The sequence below is a fragment of the Bos indicus x Bos taurus genome, chromosome 24, assembly GCF_003369695.1.
Source record: "Bos indicus x Bos taurus breed Angus x Brahman F1 hybrid chromosome 24, Bos_hybrid_MaternalHap_v2.0, whole genome shotgun sequence".
NCBI lineage: Eukaryota > Metazoa > Chordata > Mammalia > Artiodactyla > Bovidae > Bos > Bos indicus x Bos taurus.
This window is the reverse complement of record NC_040099.1, coordinates 20,508,136-20,525,303: the sequence shown is the minus strand read 5'-3', so window position 1 is coordinate 20,525,303 and position 17,168 is coordinate 20,508,136. Positions and strand designations below refer to the sequence as shown.

Below are 17,168 nucleotides of genomic sequence, written 5' to 3'. Positions count from 1 at the left end.
GGGGCAGTAGGCAGAGCCTGGCTCATGTACAAAGCTAACGGCTAGAAAGATTACAGTCACATTACAAGGGAGGAAGGGACCAGCCTTTGAGTTCTCACCTGCGTACTTAATCTTCACAATAACTCCATAATGTAGGCTGATGCGTTAACCAGAGAATGCTTGGTGGCAAAGACAGAATCCAGTCTGGGTTGGCTTAAGCCAAAGAAGGAAATTCATCATAGCATCCCAGTTTCAACTGGTCCTTACCCAGTGTTGTCAACTCCAGTCAAGGAGGCAGAGTTAACTACACAAATGTGGCTACTGGGTACACTGTACATACATGTCTACTGAACAGAAAAGTTAATATTGTAATCCCTAGAGCAACTGCTAAAACAGAATGCAAAGAAGTATAACTTAAAAACCAACAGCTAAGTTAAAAATGGAATTATTTAAAAATTAAAGGAGTAAAGAACGGGTATAGATAAAATATGATAGATCATAAGTTGGTCGTTGTTGAAACCAGGTGATGGATAGATGGGGATTCATTATACTATTCTATCTTTGTAAATAACTCTCCATGATAAAAAGTTTTAAAAATGGATATATTTCAAACAGAAACTAAAAGGTCCCTTGGTTCTTCTGTTCCAATCATTGTGTATGCTTCACTGGACTGAAAATATTTTGAGTTCTCCACGCAATGAAAGCAAAACCACTGAGACCTGTTAAGTAGAAAGTTTGACAGTCTGTGACATTATTGTCATCACTGTGGCTGATTTAAAGTCCTGGTGCTTGGAATCTTTCCTCACAATTTTGATTTTGGAGGTCTGGAGGAGACCTGGGCATCTCGTTTTCTGCACCCAACTCCAGTGACACTGATGCACGTCCACATTTGGGGAGGGCAGCTCCAAGAGGTGTCCTGTGGATTACCCTCTGCAAGCGGCCCCTTGTCGTGCCTGTCCTTGGCCTGGGTACCTCCCTGCTTCAGGACGTGAGCAGCACAACGATGCGGCACTTCATGCACAATCTGAGCCACATCAGTGTGTCCTGAAGCATCCTGCTTATATTCTCATTCTCTGATTCCAGCACAGACTCTTTTTCCTGGGGGATTGATTTATACAAGTGCCTACTGCCATTTTAATTGCTTTAGTTTCAAAACACGATCATCCTGGTGAGCTTTGCCCCCATGTAATCCTCTTAACATACTGTCTGGAGTCTCTTGCCAGGGGTGCTCCCTTCCTCCTTCACCAGGGCCAGCTTCACGTGTGTGTGATCTGTACAGTCATGCAAGGCCCCACACTCAGAAGGTCTCACTTTGGTTTAATGTTCTCCTGCCGCTGCCTTGAAATTCCTAGTTTAGTCTCTGAACTTGTGTAAGGTATGGTGAGACAAAGGTGTGTACGTGTGAGCAGAGGAGATACGTGCAATGTGTTAGTCCCCTGTTCTTACCACCTCTTTCACTTACAGCCTTTGTGGTTCCCATGAGAACAGAATTCCAGTGGGCCTGCATACATGGAGAGGCAGAGTTTAAGGCAAGCTTGTCATGTCTACAGCTGAGAAAGTGAGGACACGAGGCCCCAGAGGTCGTGCTTTCTGAGCCAGATTTCATTCAAATACACAGAGGTGGTGATGGCGTTCTAAGAAGCATGTGTGACCATGGAACCCATACCTTTCACTTCCTACTCATGTTCCGTTCCTGTAGTAGCCAACCACTCACACTGAAATGAGGACACGGAAGAAAAGGAAAACCGAGGGCAGCTCCTAATTTCTCCTTCAGTCCTTCCTTACTCCCTGGTAAGTTGAGAGAGACTTTGTACGTATCAAAAAGTGAAATAATGGTTGAGCTAGTTTTGTGTGTTATTTCCACTATTTTGGTAAGAATGAGACATATATACATACAACAGATATGATTATATTTTATATATATAAAATATAATTTTATATATATAATTGTGTGATTTTGCTGATTATGAATATGAATTAAATGCTCTTATAGTGGCCTTTAAAACTGGAATAGCCCAAAAGTAGAAAGATGATAAAATTATAATAATTTAAAACTTTAATTTTTCCTGGAATACCATTGAGTATCAAACAAAAAAATCTGTAACAAGTTATGAGAAGAAAGGGAAAACATTTTAGTGCTTTTCATGGTACTGTCTACGGGGTTTTTGGAGAAGAGGCCCCACTCCTAATTCTGCACTGGGCCCTATGTAGGTAGCCAGTCCTGCTCTTAAGTGCTCTGCTCCTCCTGAAGCAGGGCTCAAACCTCTCCCCAGTGGAACCCACTCTGTCTACAAGTCCTCTGGGGACTCCAGCTGATTGTCGCTGGTGTCAAGGGCACCGTGGCTTTGGTGGCTCCTCTGCTGCTTCATTTGTGAAATCCAGAATTGGGCCAGAACTGATGCAGAAATAATTCAGGGGCTCCAAAAGCACTAGAGGAAGCATACTCGCCACAGTGGCAGACAACACAACTTCTCAATCCCCTTCTAGCCTTGACTTGGGGAAGCAGCCAAATGCTGGGCTGTCTCCTCTAGCACTGCTGGTTCTCCCTCTGATGAGTTCTGGAAGAAAAATACTTGCAGAAGACTAAACCTCAGCTATTATCCTTGACACCTGGGTTCCTCTCTACCCTCTTCTGCCACTCCGTGAACTGCCGAGCAGTTGTGAGTAGGCAGAGCAGGTGGAAGCTCCTGTCAAGTGACTGATTTCATCAAAACTCTTCATGAAGAGTCCTGGAAAAGCAATGCTTGGGAGGTCTTGTTTTCATGGTACAGTAGAATCACTTCTTAAAAAAAAAACGTGAGAAAGATAACTTTGGCAAATGTGCAAATATCACATCAAAAAACTGGAAACAAACTTTATAGAAAACTGATGAAGATGAAAAACTTTATAGAAAATTAAAAATGAGCAAAGCTAGATTTGCTTGTGGGGAAGGATATAAAAAACATAAAAATGTATCTTCAAGATTTTACATGGAACATTACAACCCATCAAATTGTTAGAGTGTTCAATATTCTCTAACAAAAATGAACTGATCTGAGTAAGGGTAATGCAAAAATATTCTAATGTAGTGCTACCTACCCAACAGAACTTTCTGCGATGATAGAAATGTTTCATCATCTCTGTGGTGTCTAATACAGAATCCATTAGCCACACAAATATTCCCAATGTGGCTAATAAAACTGAGGAACTGAATTTTTAATATGGCTTAAATTTAGCTGCTTTAAAAGTGGCTACCAATTGAACAGCATAGTTCTAATGCCTCCTAGGTCAAAACCAGTGGTTTCTTTGGGGAACCTCTATAATTACTGCTGAGGGGTTGGGGGTTGGGGTAGAAAGAGAAGAAAGCTCTTAACAGATCTACTTAGTCACTTACATAAAACCTTACATTCCTCACAGCTCCCAGGAGCAGCAGATGGCACAACCTGCTGTGATGGGCATGCAGGAAGGATTCTTGGGGAGACCTGAGTACGCCCTTCCAACTCCTGGCTCAGGCCGATGGGAGTAAAAGGCCTAGGATTCTGTCATTCAGATGGGGAGAGGAATCGCTTCTCAGCCTTTTGGCTGAGATCAAGTGCAGAAGGAAGGAGGACTGTGGTTCCATACACAGACTCTGAGGTTGGGCCATGCCCAGGGCATCTGTGCATGGACATCACCGCTGTGGGGCAGGCGGGGAGGCGGAGGGGGTTGCTCATTTCCGGACAGGGTTTCCAGACCCAGAGGAGGATTTAGAAGTGGAAGCAGAACCTGAGGGCCCTTTCTGGCCGCCTGCAGGCTGAACAGGCCCTTTCTTTTTGGGGATTATGGTCTTGTTCTTGCTCTTGAACACTTTGCTAGGATCCAGCTTGTTCACAAAGGAGTCGGTCTCTTCAGTGAGGAGGTTTGTGTTGTAGGTGATGGGTTTATACATGTTGAACCATTGCTGTAAGGCAGAGTTGGGAGAGATGGTCAGAATTCAAAGGAGACAAGAATGTGCTCATGTTCTTTAGTGGAGATAGAGGGATAGAGAGCTGGGGAGACGAGGCAGAGAGTAAAAGTTTTCATGAAAAACTGCCTCTAAAATCTATCAGCACTTCCTTTGGGTAAACAGGAAGACACACATTGCTTTACAGGGTCTTACAACCTTTAAATAGAGCAGGATGAGGACGAAGAATCTGAGTAACTAACTGTGCTTCCTTCTAATGTAGTGAGCCTGAGCCTGGGATGCTAGGTCCCCAAGGTACAGGATATAGTGTCCTAACTGTTCTGCCCTCACACCAGCCTCTGCCCCTGGGGTGGATGGGGTAGCATCCTTCCCATGGGGAAAGAGCAGACCAAGACTAGAGCCGGCTCCACTGAAGGGAGCCGCCTGCTCTCTTCCCTGCAGGCTTTCTGGGCAGCTGAAGGCAAAGGGCACCGACACTTATTGATGTTCATTGATAATAACCACCCACTGTGTTACCTGGATGGTGTCATCATTATGTGCCATTTGAGCAAGTGAGGTCCCTTTGATGGATACATACAGGGAACTGAGTCCCTCATTTTTTGCCACCCGGTCAAAAGTTCTTCTCAACACACCTGGTGTTCTCAAAGAAGGCAGTCTATCAGCATTATCTGACATCTGTATGTTTAAAATGGTACCTAGATCTATAGTATAAATGATCCATCCATATTTTGAAATATCGCATATCAATGAAAGAGACAAGCTCTCTATATATGGATAGGGAATGAGCTCCAGTGTGCAATTAAGTGAAAAGAAGGTGTAGAACAATGTGAACAGTGTATCTCACTTGTGACTTAGAGAAAAAGAATCCCAAACTGTATGTGTGCGTGCTTTCTATCCAACAACATAGCTCAGTGAGGGCACAAGAGAAACCAACAGCAGCTGCTGGTGAGAAGTGGATGGATGAGGAGCCAGAGAATAAGAGACTGACTGTTCTCTGTGCTTGTGTGTGCGTGTACTGTGAATCCAAAACCAGCCGTCAAACCTAAGCCCTGCCCCCCGCCCAATTCATTAGAAGTTAGAACTCCCCAGATGAGTCTGAGGACTAGCCAAGGCTGGACACCACTTAGTTACATTAGTATAAAGTGCTGTTGTCCACCTGAAGTGGAAGCAACTACTTTGCTTATTGAAAATGCAGGTTCCTGGGCTCTACCCAGATCTGCAGAATCAGATGAGCAAGTTGGGACTCTGCACTTTAGGCATTTCCTCAGAAGATTCTAATACCTTCTGGAGTTTGAGATGACAGGCAGTCCTCCCTTACCTTGGCCTGGGGGCTAATGCCATAGCTGGTGAAGGCGTACTGCCACTGGGGCAGGCCCAGGTGAGTGATGAGCAGGCGGTAATAGGCAGTAAAGGTGTCTGTGAGAAAATGCCAGTATAACGCTCTGTCCAGGAACCAGATCTCAGTGTCCTGTGCTAATCCTGAAACAGCAGGCAGAAGACATAAAGGAAGGGATGGCTTAACACTTCTGTCCTTTTATCTATCAAGTCAACATCTACTCATGGTTAAAACAAATTTCAACAGTAGAAGGAATGTAAAAGTTTCCAGTTTTCCCTTCCAACCTCCCAGCTCTGTTCTCCAGGGGCCACTGTCAAGGCTTCTTTGGTGTTCTTTTACGAGCTCTTGATCAGTCAGCCAACTGACCTATCGCTGGGCCCTGGCCATCTGTGCACTCAGGCTGCCTAAGCAGCACTGCTTTCCTGCGTGGACGCGATGCTTCCCCTCGCCCAGCAGCTACAGGCTGTGGGCTCAGCCTTCCTGATGGAGAGACACTCTGAGCAGCCCTGGCTTTCTCAGGAGGTCTGGCAGGAATTAGAAGGATTCTGCCCTTCTCCTGGGACTCCTGCCTGTGCAGTGCTGTGCTGGTTGAGCTGAAGCTCCTGCCTCTCACTTGCTTCTGACCATCCATCCTTACTTACCACTGTGGAGGTCTCTCCTAGCTCATCCCCTCATCTCATCTCCTCTCTAATGGCTGTGACATCTCCCTAAATGGCATCCATCCTCCAGTAACTTCCTCTTCTAGTTCTACTCGTGGTCACACTTTCACTTGAATCCTGCCGTATTTGTGCTAAATAACCTTGACTCCCCCCATACTTCCACAGAATGTCCAAACTCCTTCACCTGGCTTTCAAAACTCGGCATGAAGGGCTTCTGGCATCATCTCCCCTCATCCACAAGATGAATCAAGTGGCCAACGAACTAAAATTACCTGTCATTCCCCCCAAATCAGTTGCACTGTCCCATGGCATGTCTTTTACCCATTTCTTGCGTGATGCCCCCTTTTGCCCCACCCTCACTACCCATATCTCATTCTGACCCATATTTCGGGATGCAGCTCAAAGGCTGCTTCACAAAGACCCCTCCAGCAGGAGATGGTCTCTCCTTCACCCGGAGGTAAATCCTGGTGTGTCTTCTCACCCCTTCCAGGCAGAGGTACCCAAAGAGGGCTGTGCCTTGTCCACCTCTGGGACTGAGCTGCTGTCATGGGGTGGCCACTGCACAGGAGGCCAGAGCCTTTTCCTCTTAGACTGAGGTCTAGTAATTCAGGTTTTTATTAGTTAGACACCCTTCATAAAGAAGTATAAGACAATGCTTTTCCTGGATGCTTATCTAACACGTGAACGAGCTAGAGGAGTTATAAACAGAGTAACTATTTCTTTTACTTTTTATTCACTTATTATCCTAATCTTATTACTCTGCAGTAACTCACAAATGACAGTACCTTAAAAAGACTCCAGTAATGGGCTTGGAGAGGGGGTGGCTCAGAGAGGACCTAAGGGGCTTTCTCTTGGCATCTACCCGAGACCCTGCAGCAGCTCAGGAGGTCAGGGAGGAGCGTGTCTTCTGTGTGATGGCTGGAGGGCAAGGTCAGCCAAGGCCATTCCCAAACTACAGAACTGCTCCTGCCATGATCCTTACCTGGTTTCCCTCTTTTGTAGACGAGGCAAACCTTCCCATTCCCGTTGCAAGGATCCAACTCAAATATCACACTGCGAGAATCAAAGTGAGGCTTCTCTGGATGGTTCTCACTGGCTGCAAATCCAGAAGTTAATGGTAATGTTTAAACACACTCAGCTCAAACATATTCATCCAGCTTTGCTAGGATGAAAAAAACAGAGGGCAAAAAAAGCCTTACCTCAGACATATTCTTAACTATCATTTTTGAATGTGGACCAAATGTACTGTCCGCTCTAAATGCCCTGGGTCTTGTTCTTGGTCTGAGTCTTCTGTCAGGGCTCTGCTGTTAGCGATAGACAGTGTCACGAAATGCAGGGGAAGGTGGCATGAGGACAACAAAGCGAACTTCCTGGGACACGTGAAGTCAGAGCAATCACAACAATTTCTTTTTCCCCAGATAACTGCTTTCCCCTCGTTTATAGCACTTCATGATCTGTTGATTAAAATCCTGTTTCTTATGTCTAAAGTGTATATTTGTGATTATGACCCTATTAAAGTATTTTCTGTGCCTTTTGTCGATTATCGACTATACAACATTTGGCAAATTGTGCAATGTCTGAGTTCCTTAGATTACTTATTTTTAAGCAGTGATAATGTGTACCTAATAGAGTTTTTGTGAAAACTGTCTGAAATTTTATATAAAGCCCATACTCAATAAATATTAGTTACTGTCATTAATTAATAACAGTGTGAGTTAAGGGCATGAGTCCTAGGGTGGCTCAGAAGGTAAAGAATCTGCCTGCAATGCTGGAGACCCAGGTTCAGTCCCTGGGTTGGGAAGATCCCTTGGAGGAAATGGCAACCCACTCCAGTACTCTTGCCTGGAGAATCCCATGAACAGAGGACCTTGCTGGGCTACAGTCCATAGGGTCAGAAAGAGTTGGACAAGACTGAGTGACCAAGCACACATAAGCATAATATAATTGTGTGTGTGTGCTCAGTTGTGTCTGACTCTCTCTGACCCTATGGACTATAGCCCACCAAGGTCCTCTGTCCATGGGATTCTCCAGACAAGAGTACTGGAGTGGGTTGCCATTTCCTCCTCCAGGGGATCCTCCCAACCCAGAGATCAAATCCTTGTCTTGTGCATTGGCAGGCAGATTTTTTACCACTGAGCCACCAGAGAAGCCCATATTATAATTATAACATTATAATTAATGCTAAGTCTGGCTCTGTTAGAAATACCTACCTAGAAACCAAATATCATGGTGTAACAGAAAAAAAGATAAATTCTTAGAAATGCAAGCATCAGAAGCCTCTCCTGCTTCTTTCATTATAGCAATTATGCAATAAAGATTAGTATTAGTGACTGGGTGGAGAAGGTTTACAAACCTAGGAGAGATTGGATAAAACAGTATATAAGAATAAAATTTTTGATTTATACATATACCTATGTAAATGTGTGCACAGTCACTCAGTCGTAGTAGACTGTTTGCAACCCCATGGACTGTAGCCTGCCAGGCTCCTCTGTCTATGGAATTTTCCAGACAAGAATACTGGAGTGGGTTGCCATTTCCTTCTCCAACCTATAGTTTTTCTTTTTAAAACATGGCTTTCCTCATCTCATATGGTCCTAGACACACATATAGGTATACATCTAAATTTTTTCAAGATTGTTTATTATATAAAAATCGGATACCATACAGGTTACCTAAATCTTACCTTCTATATAACAGTACCATGTAGAAAGCCCTCTAAGGTTTGTAATTCTAATGTGTTAATGTCTGCCTGCCTGACTGTGGAAGTGGGTGCCCCCTAACTTACCCTGCCAGCTCTCTACTGATAGGCATTCACCCAACATTATTCTGCTGCAAATGCTACAGCAATCCTCTCCATATACATCCCTTTGATCAAGTCCTTATGTTATGTGGACAGACACCGACACAATAGAATGGGCATTGCTAGACTGCTTTTTGAAAAGGCCTTTGATTTTGAAAGAATTTAGAATGTCTGAAAGGGGTTTAGCATTCTAGGTTGACACTTTTTTCCTCTGAGTATTTTATCTTGTTTTAATCAACTGAATTTGTTTAAAGAACACTTTTATTTTTTTTTATGTATCTTATTTTTTCCTCTGGTCTAGTACGAGTATTCTCTTAACTTTTTAAAATTGGTATATAGTTGATTTATAATGTTAGTTTCAGGTGTACAGCAAAGTGAATCAGTTATATATTACCCTCTTTTTTAGATTCTTTCACCATATGTCATTGCAGAATACTGATTAGTTTGCTGCGCTGTACAGCAGGTCCTTATTAGTCATCTGTCTTATATATAGTCAGTCAGTCAGTCAGTTCAGTCGCTCAGTCGTGTCCGACTCTTCACGACCCCATGAATCACAGCACACCAGGCCTCCCTGTCCATCACCAACTCCCGGAGTTCACTCAGACTCACGTCCATCGAGTCAGTGATGCCATCCAGCCATCTCATCCTCTGTCGTCCCCTTCTCCTCCTGCCCCCAATCCCTCCCAGCATCAGAGTCTTTTCCAATGAGTCAACTCTTTGCATGAGGTGGCCAAAGTACTGGAGTTTCAGCTTCAGCATCATTCCCTCCAAAGAAATCCCAGGGCTTATCTCCTTCAGAATGGACTGGCTGGATCTCCTTGCAGTCCAAGGGACTCTCAAGAGTCTTCTCCACCATCACAGTTCAAAAGCATCAATTCTTCAACGCTCAGCCTTCTTCACAGTCCAACTCTCACATCCATACATGACCACAGGAAAAACCATAGCCTTGACTAGATGGACCTTTGTTGGCAAAGTAATGTCTCTGCTTTTGAATATGCTATCTAGGTTGGTCATAACTTTTCTTCCAAGGAGTAAGCGTCTTTTAATTTCATGGCTGCAGTCACCATCTGCAGTGATTTTGGAGCCCAAAAAAATAAAGTCTGACACTGTTTCCACTGTTTCCCCATCTATTTCCCATGAAGTGATGGGACGGGTGCCATGATCTTTGTTTTCTGAATGTTGAGCTTTAAGCCAACTTTTTCACTCTCCACTTTCACTTTCATGAAGAGGCTTTTTAGTTCCTCTTCACTTTCTGCCATAAGGGTGGTGTCATCTGCATATCTGAGGTTATTGATATTTCTCTCGGCAATCTTGATTCCGGCTTGTGTTTCTTCCAGTCCAGCATTTCTCATGATGTACTCTGCATATAAGTTAAATAAGCAGGGTGATAGTATACAGCCTTGACGTACTGCTTTTCCTATTTGGAACCAGTCTAGTAGTGCATGTCAATCCCAATCTCCCCATTTATCCCTTCCACTCCCCAGTATTTTATCTTGACTGAATTATTTCCAATGAGAAATATGTCATTATCCTTATCTTTTTTCCTTCGTATGGAACTGTCTCTTCCCATTAACAGCTTTTAAGATTTTCTCTTCATCCCTGATTTTGAGCAATTTGATTATGTTTCTTAATATTATTTCTTCATGTTTCTTATTCCTAGCTTGTTGAGCTTCTTAGATACGGTTTAAGTCTCCATGAAATTGGTATAGTTTTGATCCACCATTTCTTGAAATATTATTTGCTGGCCCAATTACAGGGACTCTTTTCAGGGACTCCAGTTAGACATATATTACACCATTTGCTGTCCCTCAGTTCACTGATGTTCTTTTCACGAAAATAATTTTTTAATTTTTTTGTGTTATTTTGGATTGTCTACTGTTATGTCTTTAAGTTCTCCAGTCTTTTCTTTAGCAATGGCTAAGTTATTGTTAGTCCCATCCAGTGTATTTTTCTTCTCAGACACTAGTTTCATTTTTAAAAAGTAAGTTTGGATTTGTTTTTTTCCTAACTTCTATGTCTGTACAAGTTTTTGAACATATCAAATATAGTAATGACTGTTTTAAAGTTTGTATATGCTAATTCTAAATGGTATCTCAAATCTGGATTGGTTTCAACTAGTCAATTTTTCTCCTCCTCACAATTATTTTTTCCCTTCTTTTTTGCATGCCTGCTAATCTTTGATTGGATGCCAGAAATTGTTACTTTTGCATTGTTGAGTGCTTTATATTTATTTCGACATATATCGTTGAGCATTGTTCTGTGATAGTTAAATTATGTGAAAACAGATACTTTTGGTTTGTAGTATTCATCAGGCAGAACCCAAGACAGTATTTAACCTAGGGCTATTTTTCCCCATTCCTGAGGTGGGACCCTCTGAGTGCTCTATCTGTGTAAGCTGTGAGGTGTTTCAGCCTGGCTGTAGCAACAGGCATTAGGCCTGGTCCTATGTGAGCACCAGGTGCTGTTCCCGCTCATCACCGGGTGGTCTTGTCCCGGGCCTCGGGCAGTATCTTCATATGCGGGTGCTCATCAGTTCTCTGCTGAATATTTGAGGAGGATCCTTGGCAGTTCTCTAAGCAGCTCGTTCCTCCCTGTTACTCAGTCCTGTGAGCTGTCTTCATTCAACTGGACTCTTCGTTCTGTCTTCTTAGTTAACAGGTTCAACAGGTTCTGCTTGAGTTTCCCTCTCTATGCTGTCAACTGGACACTTTCAGATAATAAGCTAGGGGTTACTTCATTTGTTTCCCATCATTCAGAACTCCTCATCCTTCCCGGCATGATGCTATCTTAAAATCCATTGTTTTACTTTTTTTTTACATTTGTTTTTGGTTTTTGTTCCAGTTGGGAAGATTGGTCTCTGCTATTTCATCTTGGATAAAATAAAAAATTCAGACTGTAGGCTCCTACCAAGTTTTAGCAGCCCTGACTGATGCTATCTGGGGTTTACCCTCAGGCAAAAAGTTACAAAAATAGGAAAATCATTCAGTGTGATTCCCTTCTGCCATTTGTAGATGCCACTCCAGTTTCTGCTTATATCTGGTTACTCTCTAGTCCTTTTAAGTAATTATCTTAAAAATTTCCTCAGAGTTTAGAGTATTATTTGCACAAGTTCTGATCTGTTTGAAAGATAGTATGCCTTATGACCGGAATCATAAGGTCAAATCTACAGTGTACCTGTTACTAGTTCTTTGTTGAACTTTTAGTTTTGTTTTATCTTCATTTGCACATTAGCACATTGTCTTATAGCTTGTGCCTTATAATTTCATCCTTGGGAGTACCAGTGGATCTCCTCCTGTTACATTATTTGTGCTAGTTCTTGTTCATGGTGTTGTGTTTATTCATGTGCCTGGTTCATATTCAGGAGGATTATTTTTGAAAAATTATTTATAAAAACAATGGGGTCTAGGATAATGTTTTCTTCTTTCAGGGAAGAAGTTTACTTTTATATAAATTTTATATTGAGATATACTTCATCTACCATACCATTTACTCATTTAAAGTGTACAATTCAATGGGTTTTAGTGTATGTACAGAGCTGTGCAACCATTAATACAGTCAATTTCAGAACATTTCTCTAGAGTGAATGTCTGTCTGTGAGTGAATGCCAGGCCACATAGGATATTCATATGGAATCAAATTAGTCCAATTTGGGGATTTTTCCATGTGAAAAGTGGTTATTTCTGGTTCATTATGTCTCCTAAGGTACAGCTCCCCACCGTACTAACCGAAAGGGTAGGGTAGCTTTTATGGGTGCTCTAGTTTGTAGATCCTACAACTCCATTTTATTCTCCTAGTCTCATGTGGGTCCAATTCTCGGCCTTTCATAGCCTCATTGCTTCTTTTGAAAAGGATAGTGTATCCTAGGCAAGAGCAACCCCACACGTTGAGCCTCTTCCCTGGATTTCTATCTTCTTCTGGATGTTAATCTAGTTCTACCTCATCATCTTATTAGCTCTTTGATGATTTTTTTATGTTGCCCGACTTTTCAGTTGTCTTCAGCAAGAAGGCTGCTCTGAATTACCTATCTGCTTTTACCAGGAGGTCTCTTCATCAGTTTATGTATGCTCCTGAAAATAATACATAGGTGAGCTTTGCTTTTTATATCAATCTGATAGTCTCTGCTTTTTAAAAGGGAAATTGAATTCCAGCACACTTAATATAATGATCATTATTTTATTCCTCTTAATGTTTTGTTGCCTGTTTTATAATGTTTCTTTTCCCCTTTTCTTACTTTTACTCATATGATTCAACACTACCTTTATTAGGTTAGAGATTCTAAAGTAGTCTTTTATTCCTTTAGTGGTTATCTTCCTTTTTGTTATGCTTGCATGACTGGATTCATACGATTCTACCCTTATTTGAAAATAATAGGCCATCATTTCTCTAACCAAGTGTGGTAAGCAGAATTCTAAGATGGCCCCTAAGAGTCCTACTCCCTGGTATACACACCTTGTATAACCTCCTCCCCTCAGAGTAGTCAGGACCTGCAACGATGGAGTAATGATTCTCTTGATTAGGTGACTTTATGAGGCTACTGTAGTAGTAGCTGGTCGAGAAGCAAGCTACCATGTTGTGAATCATGTGGCTAGAATCTAAGGGCAGTCTAGATGAGCTGAGACTGACCCCTGGCTAACAACCAGCAAGAAAACAAGGACCAAGTCCCAGAAATGCAAGGAACTGCATAAGGTCAACCACCAGCAAGCTTGGAAGAGGGCCCTATCCGCAGATGGCTTCACAGCACCAGCTGATACCTTGATTTTAGCCTGTTAAGACGCTAAGCAGAGGACTCTACTAATCTGTAGCTGAACTTTTAACTCATGAAAACTGTTAGATAGGAAATGTGTGATGCTTCAAGTCAGTAAATTTGTGGTAATCTGTTATACAGGAAAAGAAAACCCAGACACTAAAGACACTCTGTTTCCCCCAAAGTATACTATTTCTTTCCTCCAGTAGGATGAGACCTTCCACTTTCTACTTCTTTTCCTCTTTGTCCTATGCTTTCTACTGTAAGGACTCTCTGGAATATTCTTGTATTAATGCTAAGGATACTGTAACAAAGTACCACATACTGAAAGCCTGGAACAGCAGAAATTTGTTGTCTCACGCCTCTGGAGGCTACAGATCCAAGTTCAAGGTTGTTTCTTTTGAGGGCTGTGGAGAAGAATCTGTTCTGTCTGTCCCCTAGTTCCTGGTAGTTTGCTTGCAACTTTTGGTTTTGTGTTTATGCTTTCCTTGGTATGTAGAAGCAGCTCTCTGTCTCTGTCTTCATCTTTACATGACTTTCTTATGTACCTATATCTCCCAATTTCCCCTTTTAAAAGGTTGCCAGTCATACTGGATTAGGGCTCCACCTGACTCCAGTATGACCTCACCTGAACTACTTAAATCTATTAATATAATGACCCTATTTCCAAATAAGGGCACAGTCTGAGGTAGTGAGGTTAGGACTTTAACATATGAATATGTGACACAATTTAGCCCATAACACTCTTATATCTTGCCTTTGTCCTATTTTTTAGATTTAGCTGAGACAGTACATTTAAACATATTCCAGGCACTATGTTGCCTCTTTTCCAAGAGTTCTTATGTAAAAGTTGTATACATTCCTGAATTTTGTTTTTGTTCAGTTGCTCAGTTGTGTCTGACTCTTTGCGGCCCCATGGACTTCCCTGTCCTTCACCATCTCCCGGAGCTTGCTCAAACTCATGTCCATTGAGTCGGTGATGCCATCCAACCATCTCATCCTCTGTTGTCCCCTTCTCCTCTTGACTTCAATCTTTCCCAACATCATGTTCTTTTCTAATGAGGCAGCTCTTTGCATCAGGTGGCCAAAGTATTGGAGTTCGGCTTCGGCATCAGTCCTTCCAATGAATATTCAGGGTTAATTTCCTTCAGGACTGACTGGTTTGATCTCCTTGCAGTCTAAGGGACTCTCAAAACCACAGTTCAAAAGCATCAATTCTTCAGTGCTCAGCCTTCTTCATAGTCCAACTCTCACATCCATACATGACTACTGTTAAAACCATAGCTTGGACTAGATAGACCTTTGTCAGCAAAGAAATGTCTCTGCTTTTTAATATGCTGTCTAGGTTGGTCATAGCTTTTCTTCCAAGAAGCAAGTGTCTTTTAATTTCTTGGCTGCAGTTACCATCTTCACTAATTTTGGAGCCCAAGAAAATAAAGTCGGTCACTGTTTCCATTGTTTCCCATCTATTTGCCATGAAGTGATGGGACCAGATGCCATGATCTTAGTTTTTTGAATGTTGAATTTTAAACCAGCTTTTTCACTCTCCTTTTTCACCTTCATCAAGAGGCTCTTTAGTTCCTCTTTGCCTTCTGCTGTAAGGGTGTTGTCATCTGCGTATCTGAGGTTATTGATATTTCTCCTGGGAATCTTGATTCCAGCTTGTGCTTCATCCAGCCTAGCATTTCGTATGATGTACTCTGCATATAAGTTAAATAAGTGGGATGACATTATACAGCCTTGATGTACTCCTTTCCCAATCTGGAACCAGTCTGTTAGAACCATGTCTGGTTCTAACTGTTGCTTCCTTGACCTGCATACAGGTTTCTTGGGAGGCAGGTAAGTTGTCTGGTGGTAAGGTTATGTTCCTGAACAGTAAGATTTAATTTAGTCTAATTTTTTAAATCTTAATTTACATATTTCTTTATTCAGGCTGTGCTGGGTTGTCATTGCTGTACTTGGGCTTTCTCCAGCTACAAGGCACAGACTTCTAATTGTGGTGGCTTCTATTGTTGCGGAGCACAGACTCCAAAGCATGCAGTTCAGTAGCTGTGGCTTGTGGCTGTAGAGCATGGGCTCAGTAGTTGTGGCACACAGGCTTAACTGCCCCCTGGCCTGTGGGATATTCCCTGTCCATGAATCAAACCGGTGTCCCCTGAATTGCAAGTCAGATTCTTAACCACTGGACCACCAGGGAAGCCCAATCTCTCTCTTTCACAGGAGGTTCACTAATGTCTTGTTTCCTTTCCTCTTTATAGAGCCACATCTAGAGATCTCCATTCTATTTGTCTTCTGTTTAGAGTATTTATGTTCTTGAAGTTTTACACAAACTTTAATATTCTTTTAATAATCTGAGAGCTGTATTTGGTCTATATATACAGAACTCTTGATTTTCATTCCTTTTCTTTCATCAACCTGTTTATGCTTTTTTACTATCTTCTAGTTTTCAACTGTTGCAGGTAAGAAGACTGATTATTCTCTCTATATAATTTTTTATTTTTACCTAGAAGCTTGTGATTTTCTTTTCTGCATCAAGTAATAGACTCTAGGTTTCTGTTTCCTCCCGAATTCAATTGGAGTCCAGAAGAGCCCTTTCAATCCAAAGATTGAATAATACAAATTTTGTTTTATTATTGCTTATTATTCCTTTTACATCTATTCTTTTTCTCTTTTTTTGAGCACCTAGAATTCCAATGGAAGGTCACCTGTTGTATTTTCTATTTCTCTTATCCTTCCACTTTTCCCCTCATTTCTCATTTTAAAATGTATTTTATCTGTGCTTTTAGATATTCTTGCACTTGCTTTTTCAGGCTATTAACTCAGGTCTCAATATTTATATTCTTATTCAACTCCTCTAGTCAGTTGTTTAATCAAGACTTTTTGATTTTTTTTCTATAGGAAATCTTTGTGCTGTCTTAAATGTCTTAGTGTTCTTATTCTTAGTTTTATTTAGGTGTTCATCAGTGTCCTCTAGTGGTGTTACTTCTCTGGTTGTATATTCTAATATTTCTTCCTAATTGTCCTCTTTCTAACTGCTAAGTCTCCTGAGAAAAGTCATCATTTTTAAATTTAATGAAACTTAGAGTTGTTGAACTGTACAAAAAAGCATGAACTCAGAAGGCACCAGAAGCCCAAATGACTTTTAGCCCCATGAATACGTAGGACAATGTGGTCTCTACCCCTAGGCTCAAGTCCTATGCTGCTGCTGCTGCTGCTGCTGCTAAGTCACTTCAGTCGTGTCCGACTCTGTGCGACCCCAAAGATGGCAGCCCACCAGGCTCCTCTGTTCCTGGGATTCTCCAGACAAGAATACTGGAGTGGGAAGTCCCGTGAAATCATTTCTGTCATCTAGTCTACTGCTGCCTACCAGCCCCAAGGGCAGGGTACACCCATTCCCCTTATTTAACAGCATCTTTGCCTTTGAGGGAGCAGAGCGCCCCAATACACACACACAAAGCAAATGTGACCTTTTTCCCACCCATGAGGATTCCATACATTTCTCAATTACAGGTTCTTCCCAGGGCCCAAAACTTTCCAGTCTCAGCCCCTGGATTCCTCCTCCTGTTATCCAGCTGTTTGTCCAGTTGAAGGAGAAAGACTATCATCAGTTCTGTCAGAACTTCGATGCACTCCAAGGCATTAGTACTGGAGATGCTGTAGTTATCTATTGAATATTCATTCTCCCTTTTAGAACTCCAGTTCTACTCCAATTCAATTTGGGACACTAC

General features: G+C 42.0%; 1 protein-coding gene across 2 annotated transcripts in view; it reads right to left on the bottom strand.

Moving 5' to 3' along the window:
* Nucleotides 1–564: 564 nt before the first annotated feature.
* The window catches only part of TPGS2 (tubulin polyglutamylase complex subunit 2), a 66,037-nt gene continuing 49,433 nt past the window's right edge, over nucleotides 565–17,168 (bottom strand). The window contains exons 4-6 of one of the 2 annotated variants that reach the window (XM_027526144.1): nucleotides 6,879–6,992; nucleotides 5,220–5,380; nucleotides 565–3,898 (exon numbers count right to left, since the gene is read on the bottom strand). In XM_027526144.1, the coding sequence (XP_027381945.1) occupies nucleotides 3,668–3,898; nucleotides 5,220–5,380; nucleotides 6,879–6,992 (506 nt within the window). In that variant the 3' untranslated portion in view covers nucleotides 565–3,667. The remainder of the gene's footprint in view (nucleotides 3,899–5,219; nucleotides 5,381–6,878; nucleotides 6,993–17,168) is intronic. The other variant, XM_027526143.1, reaches the window with a different exon arrangement.